The sequence below is a fragment of the Trypanosoma cruzi genome, genomic scaffold, assembly GCF_000209065.1.
Source record: "Trypanosoma cruzi strain CL Brener 1047053516497 genomic scaffold, whole genome shotgun sequence".
NCBI classification, from domain to species: Eukaryota; Euglenozoa; class Kinetoplastea; order Trypanosomatida; family Trypanosomatidae; genus Trypanosoma; species Trypanosoma cruzi.
In genome coordinates this window covers 10,115-35,132 of record NW_001849208.1, presented here as the reverse complement: position 1 = coordinate 35,132, position 25,018 = coordinate 10,115, and the positions used below count along the sequence as shown (strand labels likewise).

Sequence of the window (25,018 nt, the reverse complement as noted above, 5' to 3'; positions counted from 1 at the left end):
CCCCCGTGGCTGAGTGCCGCCACCGTGCTTCTTTATTCGTCCTTTTTGCCCTTGTGCATGCCGTGCGCGCATGATGCCGCTCTTTGTTCTGCAATGCCGACCCACGTGAGCGAGAAACGACGCTTTGACTACTGGCAACTGACGCACTCACCGCCCCTCTTCCGCGCCGCCACCACCACCACGTTCACGGACGCGCTCGATGGCTGGCGGTTGCAACAATGCCACGTGTATCTGCCTCGGCTTTTGTGTGTTGTCCACGGCATCGGGGTCGTCATGTGTTGGAGGCATTTGGTGAGAAGGGCGGTGCCAATGGTCATTTGCCTCTTTGCCGGGGTCCCGCCAGTCTGCACGGCGGTTGTGTGGGGCTGCGCGGGCGTTGGGAGGCCGATGGCATCACTGGGCTGACTGCGTCTGCGCGTCTTTGTGTCGCTGGCTGTGTTGTGATGGGGACTGTCTGTGGCCGGATGCCGCTGCGTGCTGCTGTGTCTGGCTACTGTTGTTGCTGCCTCTTCCTTGTTTTACCTTGCAGATAGAGATACTGTGGCTTGACCACCACAACTATCGTTTCAAGGTTTTAGTAATTACTCGCAGCAGTAATAGTAGTATTATTAGTAGTGGGATAACGATCTGGCGGAATCGGGTCACTGTATTTGACATCTGTAGGAAGGGATTTGCGGAGCAGGAGGCACGGTCGACGAGACGAGTGCGAGACACACCACGACAGCCCTGTTGATACCTGTTTGGGTTGGTGGATGTGGTCTGCGGTAGGCGCGTGTCCGCACAGCCGGCACCGCGTGCGGCGCAGGGCCGCTGCGACTGTGCGTGTGGCGGTGCTGCTTTTGGTGTTGGCGCTGGTGTCGTTGGCGGCGTGGATGCCCGCGGTGCATGCGGTGGCGTTGCGACTGCGGGGCGGCACGGTGGAGAGAGCCATCACGGTGGGCCGCGCTGTGGACACGGTGCTGATGGACGGCGTGTGCATCACGAACGGCGTGGCTGTGGTGCTCGACGTTGCGGCGATGCTTCCCGGCGCGCTGCGCATCGAATTGAGGAACTGCGTGTGCGACGGCGGTGCGCAGATATACGTGCGGGGCTACAGCGGCGAGCCGGCGACTGACCGGAGCCTGGAGGTGAGCGTGAGCGGGCTGTCCGGGAGCTACTGCTCGCTCGTGTTTGTGCACAACCTGCCGGCACACACGAACGTGACGGTCCGTGACTCGACGATTGTGACGCCGGGGCCGATGCGCTACTCCCAACTGAGCGGGCTGACGGACGCGGTGGCGTCGCCGCTTGTGCTGCACGCGACGTCGCTGTTGCAGACGCAGCTGCGTGTGAGCAACACTGTGCTGAGGTCGTCGCATGCGGGCGGGTCGGCGGTGTACGTTGGCGGCGGTGTGGAACTGCTGTCGAGCGCTGTGGTGCTTGACGGCGTGTCGCTGGAGGCGTCGGGCGGTCCGACCGCGTCCGCGATGCATGTAACGTCCTCGTCGCGTCTCAGTCTGCGGAGCCACTCGGTGTTCTCCGTGACGAACGTGTCGGTCGTGAGCAGTGGCGGCGGCATTGTGCTTGGCGAGCGCCTCGCGGTGTTTGATTCGGTGCTGCGCTTCGTGGGCGTTGAGGGGTCTGTCGCGTCGTCCTCGTTGGTGCACTGCGGCGGTGGGACGGTCGGTGCCGGCGGGTGGGTGGACATGCAAAACGTGTGGGCGGTGGGCGAGGCGTCGTCTGTGGCGTCGCTGTCGGGGGTGACGCTGGGCGGCGGCGCCGTGTCGATTGCTCGCTGCGCTGCCACCGGCACGACGCTTGCCGCCGGGCCGACGATCACGAGCGGCGCTGTGCCCGTGCAGTGCAACCGTGCTGGCGGCCGCGTGCTGCAGAGCGGCGGCGACTACCGCTTGGCCGGCCTGCCCTCCGTGAGCGTGGTGCCGTGCGACGGCTGTGCGGCCGCGCTGGCGTGCTTTGGTGAGCTGACGGCGTCTTTCTCCGAGTGCGTGTGCAGCTGCCGCGCCGGCGGTGTGGGCGAGGCGTGCCTGCCGTTTGACATGCCGCCTGCGAGTTCCGGCGGTGGCGGTGCGCAGGACTGCGTGAGTGGCGTGACGCTGACGGAGTCCGTGACGGTTGGCGGTGGGCGTGCGACGGTGTGCTTCGACTCGGTGGTGTTCAGCGGACCGATCACTCTGGCGGTGGACCTGCACTTGATGGACGCGTTCGCTGACGCGCTGAACGTGACGCTGCGACACTGCGTGCTTGTGGGCGGCGCGCAGCTGCGGATTGGCGGCCTCAGCAAGAGCACGGCGCTCTCGATGCCCCACGTTTTTGTCAACATGACGAATGTGACGTCGCTGGAGGGCACGATCGTGCTGCATGGCGCGATGCCGCTGAACTCGAGTGTGCTGCTGGCGAACTCGACGCTGCGCGCGACGGTTGGCGGGTCGCAGTACGTGCCGACGACTCCTGGCCACGAGAAATCCCGGTACGGCCCCGCGCTTGTTCTGGACGGCGTCCGGCTTCTGTCGACGTGGTTTGTCATGACGCGGTCGAAGCTGGTGTGTGGCGGGGGTTCGTGCGCTGCGATCCTTGTGGAGCGTGGCCTCGGTGTGAACCTTTCCAGCGTCTTCTACATGGACAACTGCGCTGTCAATTCGCAGACGCACGTGATGTACGCTCTTGCGTCGGGCCTGCGTGTCAGCGGCGGCTCCGTGTTCTCCATACAGAACAGCTCGTGGAGTGCTCCGAGCACCGAATACCACAAAGGCGCGTGTGTGTTTGGGGACGTTGTGGTGGATGGCGGCAGCGTGCTGCAGGTTGTGTCCAGCGAGTTCCGTCTCGGCTTTGCCATGCTCATGGCAACCACGCTGACTGTGACTGGCGGCAGCTGGCTGGTGCACCGCGACAACGCGTTCCGCACCGCCTACGTTGTGTACGTGGACAAATACGACGGCGTGGCGTTCCGCGATCAGAGTGTGTGGTCAATACTTCACAACAACTTTGGTTACGGCTCCTATTCATCGACCACTGCATACATGACAAGTTTTTGGTCGGCACAAGACGACGCGAGCCCGATCATCTACGGCACGTGCAACGAGCTAAGAGGATCTCCTGTGACTGATTACGATGAGGACCTCTATATTAGGACACCCGTGACGGCATTGGACTGTGGCACTTGCACCGTGGACGCCGTGTGCTTCGCAGCGAAGACGAGCAGCGTCAGCGGCTGTGGGTGTGTGTGCGCTGCTGGCGGCTACGGCGACACGTGTCTGCCAGCTGCGGTTCCGGACGGCCTTGGGCCGCTCCCGCTCCCCGACGCGGACGACACGGAGGTCCGCTGCGTGCACGGTGGCAGCATCGACTCTTTGGACTATCCTGATCCCGGTGTGCGTGGCCTGTGCTTTGTCAACGTGACCTTCACCGCCACGATTCTGCTGGACCTGTCGTATTTTAACGCGCCTGAACAGACAGTCAACATCACGCTGCTGCAGTGCGTCCTCATGGGCCTGTCGATCAGGGGGAGTGGTGCGAGCGTGCACGTGAACGTGACATCCTCGATGCTGGATTCTGGTGCATTGGAGTTTGAGGGTGATTTTGGCGCGAGTTCCCAGATGCTGGTGGTGGGTAGTACACTTGTGTCAGCGTCTGATTACGCCATTCACTTTCCAAGGTTTACTTTGGGTACGAACTCGGCGCTGCTGCTGCTCGACAACAAGGTGGAGGGAGATATTTACGCAGTTTATTTTTTCGTTGCTGTTGTTGTTGATGGGGGCGGGATCATTATGAAGGGAAACACGCTGAGATCAAAGAAGAAGGATTACGGTTCGGCATCGGCCGTATACGTTCACACTGTTGAATTGAAGAACGGCGGCTACTTTGACGTCGAGAACAACACGATGAGCGCAGCCAGCGGCATTTATTTTTACGGGGATACTACTGTGGGCTCCGCGGGGCTGCTGAGGGTGGCGGACTGCACCTTCACTGGCGGCACGGAGGCATTCAATTCTGCGCTGTTGTATTTGTACGGCTCGGTTATTCTCCAGGGTGGTGCGCAGTGGCGTGTGGAGGGCAACAACGTGAGCGCAGCCTCACTATTGAGTATGCCGTATTCCTGGTCCACTATTAGACTTTTGGGCAGCGGCACCACCGTGTCGCTTGCACACAACCGTCAGGCGGACTCGAGTAAAGCCTTTGCGAGAATACCATCGAACTCGATTGTGACGACACCCGCGCGTTTTGTGGTTGGGTGCAACATGCAGGGCGAGAAGGAGGTGTCGTACGACGGCGTGTTTCCGGAGGACGTGGTGGTGTTCGGGTGCGGCACATGCAACGACGACGCGGCGTGCTACATGCCCGGTACGGAGTCGGTGGACCGCAGCTCGTGCTCGTGCAGCTGCAAGGGCGGATGGCATGGCGCGTCGTGTCTTCCCTTTGCGGTGCCCGACACGGTTGTGCCGCCCGCGCCGGAGAGAGCCGTGGACGGCGACAGGAGCTGCGTGGTGAACCAGACGCTGACGAGCCTCGCGCTGAACATGTGGAAGACGCACCACTGCTACGTGGGTGTGACATTCAGCGGCGTGGGTGCATTGCTGATGTTCTCTCTCAACAGTATGCCGCTGCATCTCCCCATCAACATCACGCTCACTGGGTGCACATTCCGTGACGGAGCCGCGCTGCAGTTTGTTGGGGGCACTGAGGCGGCTGAGTCAGCCGGCGTCCTGATCCGCGTGAGCCAGACGGTGATGCGGTCCTCCGTTGTTTTATTTAGGCGTGCCCTCCCGCAGCACTGCGACATCGCCGTCACTGAAGTCGACGCGGAGCAGTCCTCCGATATCCAGCTTTCAGGCACTGCAAGCAGCAAGTTGAGCGTGGTGATGCTGGACGACGTCGTGTTGAGTGCGTCCTCGCTGTTGGTCAGCAACGTCAAGGCGCGTGCTTTGGGCTACGGTGGATATGGTTTGTACTCGATCGGGACACTGACGCTGGTGGGCGGCAGCTCGCTGTACACGCGGTACTGCAGCTTTCATAAACACACATACATGTTGTACATGCATAGGCTCATTGCCAGCGATCGCTCAGTTTTTGCGCTGCTTAACAATACGATGGCCACCGGGACAAGTTTCCTGTTTCAGTACCACGACTTCACCGTGTCGAATCACAGCGTGCTGCGCGTGGTGGGGAACAGCGGCTCCGTGTCCTACGCCATCTATGCATATAATTCTTGGACCGTCCGGAATTCAAGCTGGTTGGATTGGCGCGACAACGACGTGGGAATGGGTGCGATGTTCCACTACTCTTCCTTTGACGCTTCTGTGAACATCGACGGCAGCAGTGTGGTGACGTTGACGGGCTGCAAGATGGGATCGACGGGGTTGTCGGAGTCTCTGCTGTCGCGGATTGACGCCGGCTACGGGTTTGTTGCCGGATGTCTGACGGTTGCGGGACGGTTGGTGGCGACGGCGGCTGAACTGGAGCTGAATGGCATCACTGACGTGACGACGGTTGAAGTGTGCGGGGAGTGCACGAAGGACGGCGACTGCTTTGCTCCGCTGACGACGGCGGCCAGCGACTGCAAGTGCCAGTGCGCTGCTGGAGGGCACGGCGATGTGTGTCTCCCGGCGCCTGTGCCTGCTGGCCCGCCGCCACTGCTATCACCGCAACCATCCACGCCGCCGCCACCGCCGATTGGTGAGTGCATCAGCGACATGGTGTACCCCGAGGTGGCGCAGTCTGTGGGCAGCGGGCTGTCGTGGCTGTGCTACCGCAACGTGACGTTCAGCGGGGGCGGCATGAGCCTGACGGTGCTGATTGGGGCGATGACGGGCGACGTGGCGAACATCACGTTCGATGGATGCACGTGGAGGGACGGCGCTGTGCTGTTGTTGTTGGGCAACGCGCACGCCGCTGTGGGGTCGCTGAACGTTTTTGTCACCGGCAACACGTTCGATGACGCGCTTCTCAGCCCGGAAGGTGATTTTCCACCGCACACGAACATCACGATCAGCGGGAACCGCTTTGTGGTCACGAGGCTGATCTCTCGGCCAGGTTTGGAGCTTGACAGCCCGTCGTGTGTTGCGATGAATGGGCTGGTGGTCAGCAATAACTCCGCGGTGGTGCTCAGTGGCAATGTGTTTCAGACCGTGACGGCATCGTCGAGCGCCATTCACGTTGTCGGATCTGCGCTGAGGGTGTCGTGGCACTCCCTGTTTGCGGTGGTGGGCAACACTTTTCATATGGATGGCGGTGGCGCTATGCTGATTCCTCTTGAAGGGTCTTTCCAATCCTCGTCGCTGGATGTACTGAACAACTCTGCCGTGGTGATCCGAGGAAACTTTGTGTCGAGGCCGGTGAAGTACTTCATGTTATTTCTTCGGGCATTACGTGTGGAATCTCTGTCAGCGGTTGTTTTTCAGGGCAATGACATGCAGGGAAGTTGGGCTGTGTTCTTCACCAACTACTATACCTACGTCTACCACAACTCCTGGCTGCAGTTGAGCGGCAACCTCTGCCGTGAATCCCTATCGAATGGTTTTGTCCACTTTTCCCCCCGGGTGAATCTCCGCGACTCCACGGTGTCTGTGTCCGGCAACCAATTGATTTCCAACACGGGGACGTCGACCGCACTATGGATATACTCAGGGCCCAGCGATCTCACAAACGGAGCGGTTGTGGCCGCGTGCAACACTGTGAACGGCGGCGAGGTGGGAGTGAAATACGTTGTTCCGTCCGTGTACAATGCGGCCATACTGAGCTGCAGCGACCCATGCACCCTCGCGGCGTCGTGCTTCCCTGCGTATACGGCGACGGTTCCGAGTGATGGCTGCGCCTGCAGGTGCGCGGAGGGCGGCCACGGCGATGCGTGCCTGCCCGTCGCTGTTCCCGAGCCCTCAAGCACCGACGGCGCCGACTCGTGCGTGCAGGACGTGATTGTGGATGGGGAGGTGAACGCCGGTTTCGGGACGTCGGTGGTGTGCTACGTTGGTGTGACCTTTGCGGCGGACGTCGTGGTGGACGTGGGCTTGATGTCAGGGAGCGTGCGCAACGTGACGCTGGCGAACTGCACGCTTGTGGGCGGAGCGAGCCTGTACGTTGTTGGGTGGCTGTCCGACCCGCCTGCTGGCCAGCGTGCCGATGTGTTGATCAGCGGGCTTGAGTTGCGCTCCGGCGGCGGCGTGTTGGTGGCGAACCGCTACCCGCCGGGCTCGCGCGTCACTGTGGTGGACTCGGTGCTGCTTGCAGAGAAGCGCGTTGCGTACCGCGGCGCCTACGACCTTGGCGACGCCTCCGCGTGCCTTGTGGTGCACAACGTGAATCTGACGGGGAGCGTGCTAACCATTGCGCGCACGCAGGTGGCGGCTGTGTTTCGCGACGCTGTTGGCGTGTTGGTGGTTGGCGGCGTGGCGCTGTCGTCGCGCGGAGCGCTGTACGTGGACGGGCTGTTGGTGCAGACGGCGCTGGGGCTGTGCGTGTCGGTGGAGGGCGGTGTTGCGGCCAGCGGCGGCTCCGTGGTGGCGTTTGTTGACGGCGACTTCCTGCTGTGCAAGCACGCGGTGTCTGTGCGTGGGGCTGTGAGCGTGTCGGGCTCCGCTGTGGCGCTTGTGCGGAGCGACTTTGCGTCGACGGAGGACTACGCGGTTGCGTTTGATTCGACGGTGAGCCTGGTCGGCGGGTCGATGCTGCTGGCGAAAGGCAACGTGCACGACGGCGTCTCGAGAGAGATGCTCTACGCTGCTGGCGCCGTGACCGCTGCAGGGAGCACGCTGAGCTTTGTGCGCAACCGAGTGCTGCTGCCGCGGATGCTGTCGGTGAGCCTGTCGCTTTCGGCTGGGGCGCATTTGAGGGTGGCATGCAACGACGCTGGTGGGCGAGTCCTGTCGACGGCGGAGGAGTACGCAGCGGCTGGTTTTGGCGACGCTGGGAGCATCGACGTGGCTGGGTGCGACGCCTGCGACAGGGACACGCACTGCTACGCGCCCGGGACGGCGACGGCGAGCATGAAGGACGGTGTGTGCGTGTGCGCGTGCGGCAGCGGCGGGTACGGCGAGGCGTGCGTGCCTGTGGGAGCTCCCGCGCTGCCACCCGCCGTGGGCACTGCGTCGAGTGTGTTCGTCCGCGAGAACTTGACGGTGCGGTCGGTGTTCGTTGTGCCTGCCGGTGCGAGCGAGGTGACGCTGCGCCACGTTGTGCTGGACGGCGTGAGTCCTGTGCTCTACGTGCCGTGGATGGCGCGGGACGGCGTGCGGATTGTTGTGCAGAACGTGTCGCTGCTGAACGGCGCCGTGCTGTACGTGATGGGCGGTGGAGCGTTGCGCGGTGCGGGGGCTGCGGGAAGCAACGAGAGCGGGCCGGTGGAGCTCTCCGTGTGCGATGTGGAGGCGCTGAACGGTGCGATTGTGCTGACCGGCACGTATCCCGCGGGGTCTGTGCTGACGGTGACGGACTCCCTGCTGGTTGCCGCGAGGCCGACGCCGCTTGTGTATCTTCCCGGCTCGCAGTCCTCGCCGTACGCACCGGTGCTGGTGCTGTCGGGTCTGCGGCTCGTGCGGTCCGTGCTGGTTGTGTCCGGCGTGTCCCTCGTGACCGTGATGACTGGTGGGCGGACGGTGGTGGTGGACGGCGCCGTGCTGGAGCTCGTCGGCGGCGGTGTCGCGCTGGACGCGGCTGTGTTCGGTGGAGAATATGCGTTGTACGCGAGTGCGCGCGTGGTTGCGTCGGAGGGCGCTGTGTTGCGCGTGTCGGGGAGCCAGGTGTACGCCGCGCATGGATTGGTGTTCGACAACGGGGTGATGGCCAACGCGTCCGCCGTCGTAGTGAATGACAACGCCGGTGTGCTGACGGATGGCGCGCTGCTGGTGCTGCGGGAGACGGCGTCGTTTGTGTCCGGGTCGTGGCTGTCGGTGCGCGGCAACAGCATCAGCGGCACGCTCCTGTCGGTGCCTCCGTACCCGCGCAGTGCGGAGCTTGTGCAGAGCACGCTGACGTTTCACAAGAACGCTGGCAGTGGGCCCGTCGTGATGGACGGCACCGTTGCGCTCGGGGGCGCCGGCCGAAAGTTCGTCGTGGGGTGCCTGACGCTCAACGGGCAGGCGCTGCAGCCGATGGAATACAGTTCCGCCGGCATCATTGGGAAATTCCGTCCTGTGGCGTGCAGCGTGTGCGACGCCGACGTGCGCTGCTTTGCTGCTGCGACGAGGGCGATGTCGGGGTCGTGCCGCTGCCGCTGTGCTGAGGGCGGGTACGGGCGCGACTGCCTGCCGGTGTACCTGCCGCGCGTAGACGGGTGCAACCGCACGCCCGAGAAACCGCTGCTGAGCCACACGGCGACGCTGACGGCGACGCGCAGCCTGACACCAACGTGGACGCCAACGCCGCCAACAACGAGCCTGAGTACGACGCGCTACAGTCAGACGAACTACGGACCGACGGAGACGCTGCAGGAGACGGAAACGGTGACGCTGCTGCCCACGCCGGCAGCGTCGGTGACGGCGACGGTGCTGCCGACCGCGACAGTGACGGCATCGGAGTCACTGAGCATGAGCCTGTCGGTGAGCAGCACGCTGTGGTGGAGCGACGTGGCGTGTCCGACACTCACCGTGACGACGACGGCGGCTGGTGGGAGCCTGACGCAGAACGACATTCGCGGCGGTGGGAGCGCCGTCCCGACGCGGTTGATGGTGACGCTGCCGCCGCCGTTCCGGTGGGCAAGCGGCCCGCAGATCGGCACGTACCTGAGCTTCGTGCCGGTGTCGACGGCGCAGCCGAGTGGGTTTGGTGGTCCGTGGGGAGCGATGCTGAGCAACGCGACGTGGGTGCGCAACGCGACGAATCCGTCCACCGTCCTGGAGCTGGCTGTGCCCGTGCACCGCGGTTACTTCATTGGTGACGACGAGACGATAGTCATTCGCTGCGACGCTGTGGCAGTGTCTGGCGGCTGCAACGGTGTGCTACTTGGGTCTTTCACCATCGCGTCCAACACGCTGCCCGCCGTTGCCAGCGCCCTCTCGGCGATCACCGGCGTCGTTGCGGGTGCGACGGCTGTTGCCGTGGTGGTGACCGGCGGGCTGGGCTCCATCCTGGAGATGCAGGCGCTCGGCGTGTTTGCGAGGATGTCATGTGCCTCGGCGCAGGAGCGTGCGAGCACCGTTGCGCTGCCGTATTTCCTGTCGGTGTTCGCTGCCCTTGACCCGCTGTGGATGGTGGTGGGCAACACGCTGCTCGCCGCTGTGTTCGGGTGCGTGCACTGCGGTGTGACGGCCGCCTTCCAGCGGTGGCGCGGCGTGGACGCTGCGAGTGCGTGGGCGGCGATGCGCTTCCCGAGCCTGACGTACGTTGTGGCGCATGCGATGCACCTCGGCATCTTCTTCGGCTCCGTGCTTGCACTGGCGATGCCCGGCGCTCGCGTGCAGCACTATGTGATTGGTGTCGTTGGTGTGCTGTACGGTGTGGCGTTTCCTGCTGGCGTGTGCTACTTCATTGCCCGCCACACGGGCGCGAGCTTCACGAAGTACTGGCAGTTTTCGAGGAAGCCGCTGCACGAGCGCCTGCTGTACCCCGTCGGGTATTGGCACCCCGCGGTGCAGCAGCGGATGTACGGCGGCATGCTGACGAACATGAAGGGCAGCTACGTGTACTGGTGCGTGTTCCAGCTGTCGGTGCTGTGCGTGGTGGGCCTGATTGCGGCTGTGCACCCGCCCGTGGGAAGCTGCCACTTCCTGTACATCTGCATGGCTGCTGTGTTGCTTGCGGGTGCGGGCGTGGTTGCCTTCACGAACATGATGCGCTCGGCCTTCCTGACGGTGATGCACGCTGCGAGCTTTGTGCTCCTTGCGGCGCTGTGCGTGGTCAGCGCGGCCAACCATCTTGCGCCCAGCGACGGCGGGGCGAGGGCGTACGCGGCACTTCTGATGCTGCTGACCAATGTGCTGCTTGCGATCGCTGTGTACTGTGCGGTTGTGTGGTACGTGGAGGACCGCCACTGGCAGGAGCTGCGCGAGCCGCAGCGTGGAGGGCTGGATGCGCTGCTGCGTGATGACGAGGAGAGCGACGAAGAGACGAGGAAGCCACACGAAATGACGTCATCGTCGTACGCCTCAGGCACAGCCTTTGTGTCGTCGTACCGACCACCCGCACAGCAGCAGCCCGTGGCCGGTGACACCCGCTCAGGGCGTCTGAGCCTGTTCGACTGTGCATCGAGTGTGAGCGGCAAAATTGATTGTGCTACGCCGGAGTGGTAAGGAATTTGTGCTGCTCAAGAAAGCTGGCGCAGTTTCTCCCTGAGTTGGAAGGTCTCTGCTCAAACAGTACCTCCACGTGGCGAGAATGTACGAAGGTCCTCATGGATGCGGTATAAGGTGGACGCTTTTCGAATTGTGTTTACTTCTTTATTATTATTTATCGGATGCTTGGTTGATTGAGTCATTGCTTTTTTTATTTTATCGATTTTGGCAAAAACGGATTATTGAGGTATCGCGCTAGCCCAGGGCGGCTGTGTCACGGGTGTGTGTTGCATGCTCGCCGCTGCAGCGCCCCTTCTGAGTGTCGGGGTTTTTATTCAGATTTTTACTCAGTAACGAGGATGTGTTCTGCGATGGTGGCTATTGTGCGAGCCACGAAGTTTATTTGAGAAAAAATTAGGGATAAAAAACGATAACGCCCTTCTGTGGCTTTCAATAAATGAAATTTGGACGTGTGCGTTGATGGTCGATGAGTGGAGGGCGTGGGTTGCCACGGCTGCGCACCACAGCCACCCATCGTACTCCGCAACGGCATTGCCGCCGATTTACCGTGCGTTGTTTTTTTTTTTGTGTGTGTGGGTGCCTGCATTGACTCTCTTACATGTTCCACGACGACTGTGTAGGAGGGATGCTTGTCACTTTTTATACCTCTGGTTTTGTGTAGAAAGAAAAAAGAGAGAAAGAACGAAGAATTATGCGGAATGGTGTATTTTTTGTGGATGCATATATCGAATTGTTTTTTTGGATTATTCTATTATTTCTTTCCTTTTTTTTTACGTTGTTGCACACGTGTCTCACTGTTGTTTTGGTATGGCCACACACGGGTAGTTTGAGTCGCGCATGGTTTTTTTTCTTGGCGTCATTTGCTGTTAGAATCTAGCGCAGGCATATTCGTCAAGCATCCACTCTCCGCAGCATTGTGATTGGTATTTGGGAGACATCTCAGACGTAACGCAGGCACCACCGCCGTGGCACTCATGGGAAGTAAGATGGAACGCGGGACAGCGAAATATATTGTGCTGCACATGTCTCTGCTGCTTTAGTTCTGTTGAGGAGGTCTTCAATGTAGAGGAAGAGGGATAAACATTGCACGATTCTGTGGCCTGGAGGTGTTATCGCCCTTTTTAAATTTTTTTATCATCTCTGGTACCCACTCGTGTCTTGTCCGATTGCTTCCCCTGAGTGGAGCTGCGCCATGGCCATCTTCTTGTTGTTTGCGGGAGGAAGAACACACTGAGAGCGACGAAACCACACGTCATGTATGCGGCGTCCAGGGAGGTACGTATTTGAGGTGAAGTGCACATATGTGGATGTCATGTGAGACGAAACGGGGGTTGACTGATCAACCGTCGCTCCTTTTAGGAGAGTGTGCTCTTACTTTTTTTTGTCGCCCTTTTGTGTCGGGGCACGGCGGGATTGGGCAGCACCGTCCCACGAAAGGTCTTGCATACATACACACTCTCATGCCACTGTCGCCCCCGAATTCGGATGCAAACCTGAAATTTCAGCTCTCTTCTGCATCGGCGCAATTATTTGTTTATCAACTGACGCCATTCTGTCCGGCGTGCCACTTTGATTGGATTGTGTGGAAGTGCTTCACAACGCCATCGGAGAAAGCAGGCCGACCTTTTCACGTATTTAATTTCATCTTGCGCGCAGGTATTTTTTCCACATGTTCTGTTGGGCACTCAGACAGCGAGGTGTCCGCAACCATGCGTGCGTGGGATTCTTCCTGCCATGTGGACTGCGGGCAACACCGAGGGGCTGCCACTTTAACTCCGCAGAGTTGTTGTGTCTTTTTTGAGGGTTGGCAGGGAAATTCCATGCAGCCTGCTACTGCTGCTTTGTCCCCCAATTTGTCACTCCATGCGAATAATGTGCTTCATCGAGTGGGGGGGATGATTGGGGTTGTGTGCACTCTGGTTCTGTTTGCCAGTTTTTGCGGGTACGCAACACTTGAGTGGTGGGAAAATGGAGCGGGGCGATGTATGGCCGCGTCCCTCCCATTGTTCACTGCACGATGGTGTAGTGCACATTGTGCTGTTGGCTCTGCGATTTGACTGCGGTCTCCTGTGCGGCAATGGTGGTGGGTGGAGGAGAGTGTTGACCCGCGGCGGGATGGTGGGATTGTGCCTTCGTTTTTTTCTCCCCTCCTTCTGTGAAGGCGTACACTTATTTTTAGTGTTAGGGATAGGGCAAACAGAGAGGTCAATTGAATAAATTAAAAGGGCGATAGTGTGGCGGTGTTGTGGTCGATTGTGCGTCGTGTTGCTTCGGGGGCGGTGGGCCTCGGCTGCTTCACCGACAGGCGTTGCAGAGCGGCTGCATGGCGCACCGACCACCGAGCCGTGCGAGTGCCACGCCCAACGCCATTGGGACTGCGGGACGAAACAGCCGCGAGTATCCTTTGGAGCCAGCGGCACCTGCTGGCCGCAGTTGGGCGGTGAGAGTGGGATGCTTCACCGCACGGGTGTTGTGATGGCACCTCGCCGTGGCTCTTCTGATGGTTCCGACGCTGCAGCTCGACATGTGGTGGGGAGTAAAGTGTGGCCGCAGTAGACCATGAGCAGCACCAACATGAGGCTGAACGATTTCCTTTGGAATTATGTTGGCGACAGGGCGGCCGTTGATGAAAGACTACAATGTGACGATGGAGGTGTTTGTTCAGGAGCCGGATGATTACGTACAAGACCAGCGGCTTCTTGAAGAAATTCTTAACTTAACTGCGTACCAAGCGCTGGAGGCCATTACTGGGCCTCTTCACGAAGGTGTGCTTTCTCTCGGGCAACGTAGGGACTATGAAAGAAAGGGATACGATCACTCCTCTTGCAAGGGGAAAACCAAACGGGGTACTCACGCAGGTACTGACGGAAGCGAGGCGGGAGGCAGAGGAAAGGCTAAGACGAACGCAAGAAATGAAATTCACCATTTCCACTAATATCGAAGACGTACTGTTTAAAGGAGGAGTCCGCGTCAATGGAATGAAGCTGAACGACTTTCTTACGAGGGAACTGGACGGCAGGGGCATTGTGGACACCAATCGGGATGTCTTGCTGGAGGAGTTTTTCAAGGACCCCACGAAGTATATCCGTCATAAAGGAGCATTGAACGAAATACAGGCATCGGGTCATTATTTGAGTATGAAGCGAGCTGTGAAGGGTGAAGTGATCTTCGATGAGGATATACGCAAGCTTTGCGATAAGGGTGTCAACAATCCACCGGGGTGGTCATTAGCTGCTGCGGAGGTAAAAGCAACTGTTCATAACTCCACTAAACATTTCCTGGAAGCAGCTGCCGAGGAAGCGAGGAACCCAACGACGACGAGCGCACCGGAGAAACTGGAGGGAGTGTACGAGTCTGTGCACAATGCGAGGTGGAGCCATGCGGTGGAACTTCCGGACGGCGTGGAGCGAAAGAAAACGGGAACGGGAATGGAGGTGCATGAGGGGAAGCCAGAACAGTCATGGTCGTACAGGAAAGCTGACGACGCTATTGAAAAGAATGACGCTGTGCAGCAAATCGGTGCAGCACCTCCCGTGTTGATGGTTCTCGCCTCGGAGAAGGGATGGCCGTACTCGTGGAATACGATACAGGATCTTCCTAAGGACGTTTTTGTAAACTGTGGGGTGGATCGAGTGTGGCAGATCGTCAAGGGCGATCTAACCGCGTGGTTCGGCCCTCACGGTGGGACCGACTTTAAGCCCAAGCGACGTGGGTTGATTGGGACGCCCGGGATCGGGAAATCGATGGCTGCCGGTTCGTGCCTCCTCTACCAGCTGCTGCACTACGATATCAAGAAACTCCAAGTGGTAGTCCACATTTTTGGTGGACGAGATGCGCACGTGTCTGACAAGACCACCAGAGCGGTGATAAAATGCAGCGATGAGGACATATGCATCTCGGAGTTGAGAAGTTTGAGGGGGCATGGGAGGAATGTGTATATTATCTACGATGTGGCAAAGGAGGGAACGCCGCCACCGAGACATTTTGCGCCTACTTCTGGATGGGGCATGATTGCGTTGTCATTCCCAAAGGTAACCAACTATGATGAGTGGGCGAAGCAAATACAAGCCGCGCGAATCATCGTGAATTGCCCCGACGGGATGGATGTGAAGGCGATGTGTGCATGGATGAAGCGAGGTGTGAAACCAGATGAGCAAGCGGAATACTGGAGGATGGTCAAAGAACGCATGGATGAAGTGGGGCCGATTCCACGGCATATCTTTTATGCGAATATGTTCATTGCGCACTCTGCTGCCATTGAGGATGCCTTGGAAGGGATCAAGTCCCGGGATGGTGAAGAGCACTTTACACATTGGGGAGTGAGACTATGGTATTCTGAGGATCCGTCCTAAAAACTCGTGAGGGTTGTCCGAATAAGAGGAGAACGCGGTGCTGAGAGATTTCTCAACGCACCGATATGTTATTTCCTTGGGTCTCGATCAGCGAATATTTTGGCAAAGGCAATGAGTGAGAAAGATTTTTTGTTGCTGGTATTGGGGGTGAGGAAAACTATTTCGTCCGCATGTGCGGACAGGTTTTGTTTGCGCGTGCTCATCTTTGATGGGTTTGTCAGTGCAATGGCAGAGGAACTCAAGGGGCTGAGGCCACCAGCACGTCGTGGAGCACAGCGCACAGTGCTGAAAGCAAATCCTGGAGCGCACCCCACCGAAATATGTGAAATATCTCGAGTTGAAGAAATTGATGCGAAACAAAATATAAATTATCGGGTGCTGTACATACCGGTGGTCAGGAACCTTCCGCTGGTGGACTGCTTTTTCTTCATGGAGTCACGGCGGAGGACGCTGGTGGGGCTGCAGATGACTACGGCGAGTGAGCATCACACGACAACCAGCACCGTGCGGCAGTTCACTGAGCATCTATCGAAGTTTTTGATGGTTGGGAGGAATTTGCTCAGGGATTGTCGTGGGAGATTATTTATTTGCAGCACGCCGACGAATGGCTGGCAGAGGTGTGATGTCGTCGGCCCGCCGAGTGTGGGAGATGTTGATCATGGGAGGATTGCGGAGTTCTGGGAAACCACACATCAGTACCAGTCCACGCTGACCGAGTGTTTTCTCAGGCGTATATTGTAATCCCAAATACGCTGAAACTTCGTGGAGCAAAAAGATTAGACGAGAAGATTGAAGAAATGACTGAGGAGGTTAGCGCAGTGCGTTTATGATGGATTATGTTAGGGAGTGTTTTTACGGATTTTATATTTGTGTGTTTCTGCAGGGTTATGTCAGAGAATGTCTTTTTTTTCAGAGAATCATTGTGGTCAACAATGCCGCACCACTACAATCATTTTTTATTTATTTATTTTGTTTTTACTTCTGTGAAGGCTCCGTCGCCTCTGGAGGCCTTTGCGGGATTTGGGGGCCGCACAATTTCTCTTCATTTTTGTGGGAGTTTGTGAGAAGAATGCCTGCGGGGATGGCTGGCCGCCCAAATAAATTTATATACCGATGCAACGGAGATGTCTTTGCGGGATTTTTTCCTTCTTTATCGTACGGTCTTTTGAGAGACCGCGATTGAGGGAGTCAGGGAGCCGCCAGCTGCCAGACGTAATTATTATTTTTTTTATTTTTTATCTTCCCACCCACCCACTTTGTGATTCCCACCTTGCGGCGTTTTCTTGTGGGTGGAGGAGCCCAAAGGCCTGCCGCTTCGCAGGGGATAAATGTTTCTATTTGTAACTGTGCGCAGCAGTCCGCGGCAGTGATTAGCAGAATGTGTATATATTTTGGGGAGAACATTACGGCGAGCTCATTGCCTCTCCATTTACCGCTTTTCTTCCTTGTCCTTTTTGGATAATTTCAGAATCCGGCCAGCGGCCCAGAAGATTATTCATTTTTGTTTTCCTCTTTCTCGGTCTCTCTCCTCTTTTCTTTCTGTTTTTGACCCTTTTTTCTGTGCATGCGACAAACGCACAGCGCAGCATTCAATGTGATATTCTCCCAATGGAGGCGAAAGCCGTTTCTGCTCCCACCAGACCACGACGCCGTCCTCGCAGCTCCCCGCAACAATGCGGGTGGACGGCAACACGGTGCAGTTCAATTGCCCCCAGCCCCTGAGGGATGCCGGATTTGCGGTTGCTGAGGCCTTGTTTGGCGTCGATGTGGCGTTGGACGTGCCGGACGCAAGTACACTCTTCCGAAAATTGTGTGTCACTGCCGTCTCCAACTTTCCTCAGGAACGCAAGAACATGGTGTCCTTCAGCTACGGCGTGCGTTCGTCACCAAAGCGACAACTCATGTACGGCTCTGCAGCTGGAGAAGGATATGCTGCTTGAGTCATCACTGAATTTATTCGGCTGGGCGCCAAAAAGGGCATTTTTGCCCTCTCATGCCACGTCATTGGGTCAACAGAGCACCGCGCAGACCCTCTTGACGCCGACAAGGAGCTCGGAGTTATTGTGGGCTTCGTGAAGGAGGGACCTCGTGTGCGAATGGTGGCGCGAATTTGTGTCTCATTGGCCGGCGACGTTCGAGCGGCGATGAAATTTATCGTCAAAAACTATGAGAAATAGCTTTTCCCCGTGCTGTGTGAAAAGCAGCCAACGTCTGAGCTGGAGGCAATGCCCTTGTATTTGCCCGACACCGTCGTCCTTCAGCTTTACCGCGATGATGGTGAGGCGGAGTTTGCAGGTTACATGGATGCAAACTCCCTGACATTTGTCGCCTTGGGAGATGCCGAACGGCCCGCTTTGTGTGGCATTGATGCCACCGCGCAGCTACACCACGAAGGGGCCCAACGAGCACTGGTGTCGGCAGCAGGAATTGTCTCCGGCATTCGCCGTCGTCGTCTGTGCATTGCCTTAGGCATGTCAGAACTCAGTCATTTGTTGCGCCGAGCGTACAACACGGAAAAAGGCAACCGCAACAATAGCCTCACTGGTTCTACCGAGACGGTTTTATTGGCTCACGCCTTTTCGGATGCCGTGTGGGCGGAGGAATCGTTCCATTGTCTCTCCACGACTTGTCGCGTTGGCAATGTTGTCTCGACCGGAATTGGATCCGCCACAAGGGATCTTGCCGTTGACAAGTGGCGTCTTGATCAGGACATCATGGAGTTGCGGGATGAACTCATGATTGCCCGGACCGTGTACGACTACAGGCATTGTGGCTATGAATCCAACAGGCCCATTTCAGGCATAAAGGAGGAAGAGATGAAGCGCGTCAACGCCATTGAGAGCAACCGTGAGGAGGCGCGGAAATGGCAGCTGAGTGTGTTTTGCGAGCGCGCCAAGCATGAGGCGGAGAAGATGATAAAAAAGCTTGAGCAGAGAGGTGGGGCCACGTTGGATGAACTTGAGAGGACTCTGGAGGCGAAAAAGCGGGAGAGCAGTGCTCTGCAGGCTGACCGCGAAAGCCGCATTTGGGAGTACGAGCATACGTTGGAGAAGATCCGAACGAGGAAACAGGACAAGGAGAGTGCCTCGGAGAGGTTGCGGCAGGCGATGCAGCAGCCGGAGCAAGAACTCAGCCTACGGCAGAGCGCCATTGAGACGAGGGAGCAGCAGCTCGAGATGGTTCAACTTGACGGGGCGAGGGGGCGAGAGGCCATCATGCGGGAACGGCATTCTATTGAGGTGGTGCGAAGGACCGTCCGGGAGGAGCGGCGTCGCCAGCGGAGGCAGTGGATCCATCAGATTAAAGAAATGAATGCGAAATTCCCGGAACAGGCGCGTCTCTTGGCCGAGGAGCGGAAGAAGAAGTGCGAGCAGGCGACAGCCAAGGAGGACGTCGCCGAGAGGGCTCTTGCTGCCGACATCAAAATGATCGAGGAGTATTTGCCGAAGCTCATTTCCCTTGAAGACATTCCTGTGAACCCGGAGGAGACGGATATCATTCGACGCCAGTTTGACGAGGTCTTCACGCAATAAGTACAGGCATACTTGGCCAGCGCTGAAGAGGAACAGGCCCGCAAGGAGAGGCTGGGACGAGGACTCGAGGTGTATCGACAGCGTATGCTTGATGAATACGTGGGAAAGAAAAGTGGAAAACTGCATGATGCCGAGACAACGGAACGCCACCTCAGTTCTGTTGTGGATCAGGTGCTGAATTAATTACGCAACGGGGTCCACGTGGAAAAGATACCGAGCAAGGGCAATGCTTGCAGACGCCTATATTTTCTCTCGGAGGACTGCAAACGTATTCATTTCTGTGATCTGGACCATCAGGGATTCCCGATAAATCGCAAACGGCCTCCAGTCACCACTTGGATAAGTGAAATTGAAAAAGCTTTTATCAGCCTGTCCACAACCTCATTTGTGAAGTACAGCGGCGAGGCACAGCTGGCAAAAACACGCCAGGAGGCAGTTTTTGACAATGGGACGCACCGCCATGGTCCCACGCAAAACATCACCTTGTTCAGCCTTGGAACAAACAACCACCGCGCATTCGCACTTTTACTTCGCGGTGGGAAATCATTGGAAGTGGTTTGTGAGACTGACAGCGACTGCGAGGCCTGGCTTGTTGCTCTCAAGCGTCTACTGCATTTGAGGACTCCTGCGGAAAGGCTTCTTGAGGAACGACGGGGTGCGTGAAGAGACGCACGTGCGCAGCCGAGCGATAATGACGTGGAAATGCGGTAGGGCGGCCCACTTGACATCCGCAATATGGAGAATTTGTTTTGTTGGCCCCCGATGCAGCAGCTCTTTGCGGCGAGGATCACATTCCGCCAGCCCTCTTCCTTCGGGTGGAACAGGAGCTGGTGGAAAAGTCTCAAAGGAGCACAATAACCACCTGTGGTGTCCGAGTTTTCTCGGGCCTGGATCTCTTTTGCTCTGGCCGAATTTACGACTAATTGTGCGAAAAGCGTGTCGTTCCGCTTCTGTACTAATGCCGTGGGATCTTTTATTGTTTTTCTCTCTTTTTTTTCCCATGGCTATTTGTGGTTTTCTTGTGTGCTCTTTTAGATGTATTGAGGCAGCTGGTTGGAGAGAGGCTAACTGCCGCACAATCTTGTGTGAAAAGGACTTTTGAACCCCACGTGTTTGGGTTATTAGCGAGTAAAGGGAAGAAAAAAGGAAATGATGGTCATCACCAGTACTACTGCTGCTGCTTCTTTTCTTTGCTGCCAGTTTGAAATGGGCTATCCATCATTTCTTGTGGGTGTTCCACACCCTTCTCTTTCCTCTGATTCTGGATGCGTGTTTTTAGCACCGCCGTTGTGGGGCCATTGCTTTGCCAACATGCATACGGGGGTGATGCTCCTTCCCATAGATGTGACGTGAAAAAAATATTAATATATTTTCAAATGCGCCGTGTGCTTCTCTGTGTGCGTGTAATGTGGGGCTTAGGCCTTACCCAGGCAGGGGCAATGACATCTTTGCACCATTGCGAGGCGGCCGTCGAGGCGGTGCAATAGCACAACAAACTGTGCGTTCTGTATCACACAGAGTATTCGCTATTGTGGGAATCGAACACTTATTTTTTGGTGAAACTACCACGGCTTATCCACTGGGTGCGGTGCGTTGATTCGGCAAAGGGAACAGAAGGACGTCCTCTATGAAGTGTGCCTATGGAGGGAGAACTGAACTGCTACCTTGGTGACTATAAAATATTGGTATTTATCTGAAACGAGAGGGCGCATCGCTGTGCATGACGAGACTTTATTCATAAGGACGTGATGCGGCGGGTGGAGGAGGCCAACGGGCATGAGCAATACGAGAGCGATGCCATTGTTGCCTGTTGAGATGATTTGAGCACTGATGATGATAATGATGGGGCGATCACTCTTAGGTAGGAACGCTCTTCTCGCTGTCAAGGTATTAAAGTTGCACGGTAATGTGCCGCAGGCTGACCGGACCTCTTTTTGTGAGGTTTTCCGACACGTCGGTGGAGCTGCTCGGCGTTCTCCAAAAGGGTGTTCTGTTCTGCACAGGCGTGGCTGCCCGAGGATTGTATCCGCCACGGGCGGACTGAAGTGTGCACGACGATCCTCCGGCGGATCCAGCGTGTTGTAATCACCGCACTGGACGGCCAATCCCGCATTGGCAACGTTGAGGACTCTCTGCTGTTCCTCATGCCACACGAGGCAGGATGCATCCCATGCGTGAGGACCCTTTATCGCCAAAGCGAGAGGGTTCAGTGGCTCCTTACGGGAAATGAGGCAGCAGCAGCAGCAAATGGAAGAACGATAATACGACTCTTCTCTTTCCACCACCTGACGACGCTGGACCCAAAAGGCGGACCACATGTGAATGCAGAGCACAGCCACCTACGTGTGCACTGTTATTCAACCTGTCGTGAAGCGGGATGGAGCCGTCAACGACTCACCTGGCGGAGATGCGAGCTGGAACGATGATCTCGCCCGACTCGCACCGTGTGTGTTCCCATCGTACATGCGGGCGCACGCAGGGCACTCCAGAGAGCCTATAAACCGTTTTTTAAATTTGTGTATGCTCACATTGGTCGCGTCACAGACAGTTCCCTTCTTGGCAAGAGACCCGGTGATGTTTGGGCACAACTGCAGAGCTTTATTGGGGAGGACGCGAAGACCGCGAAAGAGGCGTCTTCTCTCGACACACAGGAGGGAGGAAGAGTATGCGAGGGCTTTTGAGGTTGGATGCGACTGCAGTTGGAGGTGCGTCACGATGATTGGCCGCGAAGCGTGATTATGCTGAAGCAGCGCCGTGTGACGTGTAGTACTGCTGGGCGGGGAATTGAACGGAGGCTGGCACGGAGTGAAGAGAGAAGTGACACACCCGAGAAGCAAGAGGCCAATGTCGCAGTGACGTTGGTGAAGTGTTTTTCATGGGATGAGCTGAGATGTTTCTCCCATGGCGCTTAGCTGTGCCCGCGCCAGCCCGTGTTTTCTATCTTTTTGACTCCACAGAGTGTCCAGGCTCTTGATTTTCGCTTGCTTGGCACTCTTCCACCATGGGAGTCAACGAACCACGACGACCTATCGGGATGCCAACCCACGGGAATCGTGGGCTTCAGCGTGGTCAATCTGGATCAGTGAGCGGAGACCTGCGGCACCTCATTCTGCGGCGAGTATCTCACGCACTGTCACGGTTATCAGCGCCTGTGTGTGTCTACCCTATGACCGGCATTTGTATGGCGTACGCCCTTTGCAAGGCTGAGGGAAAGGGCGGGAATTCCCACGGAAACGTGTCTGCAGTCAGAATGCGTAAATTGTGGACTTGTTTGTGCGGCAAGGCAGCAAGGTTGCTCAGGAGAAGCAGCATAGACTGGGAGTGCACTTTCTAGCGGCGCGTGCTTGGTGACTACCGAGGCGATGCCCCCAAAGGGACGTATGTGGGTGATGCAGATGCACTGGATATGCGCAATGCCATGCTTCGTGACAGGGAGCGAGGGAGGAGTAGCGTGTTTCCTCCCGCCATGGACCTATCAACTTTTGAGGAGTTGGGGTGAAGCTAAGGGGACAAGCGTGTGTGTCTTCACCTTCTTGCGGGAGGACGCGCAGAGGTTGGATTTCTTTGTTAGTTTGTTGTCACGGTGCCTGCGGCGACGTTAATGGGTTTTGTTTTCTCCAGAGGCATTCATTGTGCGATTTGTGCGTGTTTGGTTTCCAGCTTTTTTAGCACCGCCAAATGGAGTGTTGCGCAGGATCGGAATACATGGATGTGCAAGAGCATTGTGTCGCTCGCCCGTAATAACACACACGCGCACAGTTTCAGTGAGTCTGACACGCCGCGTTTTTCAGAACGGTCGAAATCACTTGTGGGACATCACTTCATTTGCGGCGTCGGGAAGGTGAAGTAAATGGAGAGATATGCCGAGAACGCAATGCTCCTCCATAATACCGCGGGCTGGCGGCGACAAGGATCAGAGAGCTTATACCCAACATTGAGAAGAGGACAGCACTCTGATGATTCGGTTTGCTCTTTAGGAACTTCTAATGTAGTGTACACCGTGTGGGCCTTTTTGCTGTGGATATGCAGAGGGGTGATGTGGGGTGGAATTATTGTTGAAGGCAGCACGGACGCCGCCTGGTCTTTATTGGAGGGATGCGTGCTGTTATTCCGTGCTTCCTGCCCTGCGTTGTCGCACTCATGCTGTGTGTGCGGATGGCCACAGTAGTGGAGCTGAATACGGTTCAATGTGTGTTGCTCACGGGGACTGCGCGACACATGTTTTTTGTTGGGCTTCCCAAAGGAGGGGCGCATCGCCGTTGCGTAATTCCCGCGGCAGTCCATTACTCTGCGACTGTGCATGCCGCCGTCCGCTGCGCCGCTGCAAGCCTTTGCCTTTGTGAGAAATGGGGAGCGTGACTGCTGTGGCGGTGGTCGAATGTTCCCGAATTGGTGCTTTTGGTGATCCCACTTAGAGCGCCGAGCAGCGAGGGGCTACACACGCCCAGGAGGTGGGAGTGTGTGCTGCAACCGCACTTGCGATTTGCAGTTGGGATGTGACATGTTTCTTTGTTATTTTTATTTTTGGTGATATGCGGGGCAGCGGTGTGTTGGCGTGTGCGGGCTGCTCATGGCTGCCGGTGTTGTCTTTCCTGCCGTTCTCCCGCTCAACTCCTTTGCGTGCGATGGACCAAACGTTCTTACGGGCGTGTGGTGGGGCCGCGTTCTTGTTTGGAAAAAAAAGCCTTCCGCAGGCATAATGAGACTGCCGTCCGTGCCATACGAGGCAGTGGGGAGTTTCCTGGGATTTATTGGCGGGGTAGCACCGCACCCATGCTGTGTGGTAGATTTGTATTCCGCAATGCACGGTGAGGGGGATGTGCGGTGACAACTTCCTCCAGTGAAGCGACACGAGCAGTACGGGGAGCGGAACGGAGGAGTTGTGGCTGCGTGCTTCCCAGTGATACGTGAATGGCGAATGCAATATGAAAGGCAGAGTCACGACACTCGTTTGTGACACGCGCATTGCAGATATTTTCCATAAAGCATGCGAATTGCACTTTTTTCTTTTGTGTGGGATTACCGTGATGCATCGCTGTTGTGGTGTGTATGATTTGTGCTCCCTGCATGTGGCCGCTGCTTTACCGAATTCTCCTCCCACTTGTTTCTGTGTGTTTGTGTCAGTGGCGATGTGCCCATGTCCTCTTGCAGAGTGTGTGAGGGATGACGGCGGTGCCACACGGGTGTGGGACCGTAGCGAGCGGAATGCGTGGGCGAACCCTCCGTGCCCACCACGTTGTTGTTGTTTGCTCTCACCAACACTGTGCTGGGTGGATGGCATCCACTCGCCGTCGTTGTGGCGGTCCTCGTGCATATGGTGTGCAACGAATACTGTGCCGTCACACTGTGTGGGTGAGTCTCTTGTTGTGGCCTCGATTCATGACTGTGCCTATTGTCTTTCTTTTTCTCATTCTCCACGTTGGGTGGTTATTGTTTGGATCTAACTCAATCCAACTAAGAAAGCAAGGAGAAACGATGTCTGGAAGGCCCGAGGAAGGAATTTACGGCAATTTGGAGAGTCAATCGTCCAATTTCTCGCAGGGAGGTCGGAGGAGAGCGAGGTCGGAATTTGAGGGTATCACAGATCACTCCTCTGCGACTCGCAGAAGATTGGAGGAAATGCATCGACCGCAGTGGACCATGAGCAGCACCGTAAAGGACATTCTGCTGGAGGGAAACACTAGCAGCACCGACATGAAGCTGAATGATTTCCTTCGGAGCAACTTGGGCGACAGGGCGGCTGTTGATGAAGACCACAATGTGACGATGGAGATGTTTGTTCAGGAGCCGGATGCTTACGTACAAGACCAGCAGCTTCTTAGAAGAATTTTAAATTTAACAGAGTACCAAGCGCTGGAGGCCATTTATAGGCTTCATCACGAAGGTGTGTTCTCTCTCGGGCAATGGAGGGACT

The 25,018-nt window shown here is 57.1% G+C and overlaps 1 protein-coding gene, 1 non-coding gene and 4 pseudogenes across 2 annotated transcripts, besides 7 other annotated features; all 6 read left to right on the top strand.

The window, feature by feature from the left end:
- Positions 1 to 11,099: a sequence feature (areas not merged during assembly with more than two copies in the genome that could not be assigned to a particular haplotype).
- Positions 68 to 143, top strand: Tc00.1047053509871.90. The gene has a single exon (XR_008255627.1). It is a non-coding gene; the product is annotated as a C/D small nucleolar RNA (snoRNA), TB8C3C3 (small nucleolar RNA).
- Positions 753 to 11,216, top strand: Tc00.1047053509871.80 (dispersed gene family protein 1 (DGF-1), putative; the record flags this gene model as incomplete). Its single annotated transcript, XM_807475.1, has 1 exon — positions 753 to 11,216. The coding sequence occupies one exon, from the start codon at positions 753 to 755 to the stop codon at positions 11,214 to 11,216; it is 10,464 nt and encodes a 3,487-aa protein (XP_812568.1).
- Positions 5,619 to 5,666: a microsatellite.
- Positions 11,100 to 12,025: a sequence feature (heterozygous, Esmeraldo-like haplotype).
- Positions 12,026 to 25,018: part of a sequence feature (areas not merged during assembly with more than two copies in the genome that could not be assigned to a particular haplotype) that runs on past the window's edge.
- Tc00.1047053509871.70 lies at positions 14,015 to 16,312 on the top strand (annotated as a pseudogene).
- Positions 16,625 to 17,067: a mobile genetic element.
- Positions 16,785 to 16,810: a sequence feature (AT_rich).
- Tc00.1047053509871.39 lies at positions 17,245 to 20,064 on the top strand (annotated as a pseudogene).
- Positions 20,457 to 20,477: a sequence feature (AT_rich).
- Tc00.1047053509871.31 lies at positions 20,935 to 21,960 on the top strand (annotated as a pseudogene).
- Positions 22,106 to 22,603, top strand: Tc00.1047053509871.21 (annotated as a pseudogene).